The sequence below is a fragment of the Notothenia coriiceps genome, unplaced genomic scaffold, assembly GCF_000735185.1.
Source record: "Notothenia coriiceps isolate Sejong01 unplaced genomic scaffold, NC01 NC01_scaffold00009014, whole genome shotgun sequence".
NCBI lineage: Eukaryota > Metazoa > Chordata > Actinopteri > Perciformes > Nototheniidae > Notothenia > Notothenia coriiceps.
Genome location: NW_011341715.1, coordinates 10,841 through 12,245, shown reverse-complemented (window position 1 = coordinate 12,245; position 1,405 = coordinate 10,841). Strand labels below are relative to the sequence as shown.

At 43.2% G+C, this 1,405-nt stretch overlaps 1 protein-coding gene across 1 annotated transcript in view; it reads right to left on the bottom strand.

Moving 5' to 3' along the window:
• Positions 1–1,405, bottom strand: part of daw1 (dynein assembly factor with WDR repeat domains 1) — a 9,507-nt gene that overhangs the window by 3,664 nt on the left and 4,438 nt on the right. Inside the window, exons 7-8 of the mRNA XM_010770685.1 lie at positions 1,096–1,203; positions 568–674 (exon numbers count right to left, since the gene is read on the bottom strand). Of these exons, the coding sequence (XP_010768987.1) occupies positions 568–674; positions 1,096–1,203 (215 nt within the window). The remainder of the gene's footprint in view (positions 1–567; positions 675–1,095; positions 1,204–1,405) is intronic.

Below are 1,405 nucleotides of genomic sequence, written 5' to 3'. Positions count from 1 at the left end.
TCCACCAATCAGGAGGAGACAGCCACGGACATTGCCGTTGGAAAGCGCTGGAGACGCTGTAGTACATATTTCAGGCCACCAGATGGTGCTGTTCTCACAGAATCAGCCCATGCAAAGACAGTGTTAAATTGAGCGAAATGAGGAATGGATAAAATGCATGATCTGTTTGGTATTTTGAAAAATAAAACGTATAAATAAGCCTTATATAGGTATGGTCCTACACTATATTATTCAAATATAGCATGATAGGTCCACTTTAAGCTTAGCGGTGAAGTCGAGTGACTGTCGTGAAGTTTGTTTAAAGCGTAAAGTTAGCTTTGTACTTCTGGCTATTGAATTTACGCTTCAAAAACCCTAAAAGCGGTGTTCACATGTGGAGATTAACCTGCAAACAGAACGTGGAAGTGTTATAAACATGCGTTTGCCAACATGTGTTTCACAGAGCTTTTCTGCTGCAATAATCCCAAATCAGTTTTATCTAAGGAGCCCTTTAGGATGCTAACATGTGGGTCTGCCTATTAAAACACGTCACCACTGCAACACTCTATAACCATGATGATGTCTGACCTTCCTGAGGCAACATCCCATATTGAAACGGTGTGGTCAAAGGATCCGGTGACCAGCTGATTTCCCACTGTGTTGAAGCACAGAGAGAGGACCTCTGCAGTGTGACCCTGGGAGAAATAAACAGAGAGCATTATCCATCACTGTTTCATTCCTCTTCTCTTATAAACCCCCTCTCTTCCTCTGCCGATGAAAACGCACATCAAACACTATATTACTTATTAAAATCAACATACAGCCTGTTGTCAGCGTGATTGATTCGTTGTGCTGTGAACAGAGCTGAGACAGAGGCAGCCAATCAGGTTTGGCCTGCACTTCAAAGAGCGCTCACTGCTCCCCCCAGAATGGCTGTTCAGTGACCTTATTAAAGACTTGCAGTTACCGTATAATGGCCGTATATGTAGGGGCTTACCATCAGCAGGGGTGACAAGACTCAATTTAGGGATAATTACTTTTAGAAGTGGATGAAAAGTTAAGCAGTGTGTTATTAATGGATGGATGGATACCAGGATCAAAGAGAATATTACGCACGGTCAGCGTGGCCACCTCGTCCCCCGTCTCCACGTCCCACAGCTTGGCAGAGGCGTCCATGCTGCCCGTGGCCACCAGCGTGCTCTGGGGGTTAAAGGCCAGGCACACCTACACACAGGGAGGGAAAGCACATTTACTAAAGTATGGTATTTTTTTTTTTACATATTTGCACTTAACTTGAGTATTTCCTTTTTTTTATTTATTTTTTTTTTATTTGCATTTTAAAGGTGGGGTAGGTAATTTTGGAGAAACCAGCTCGAGTGCGCTAGAATTTGAAAATACACAGCCAGAAGAAATCTGCCACTTCCTT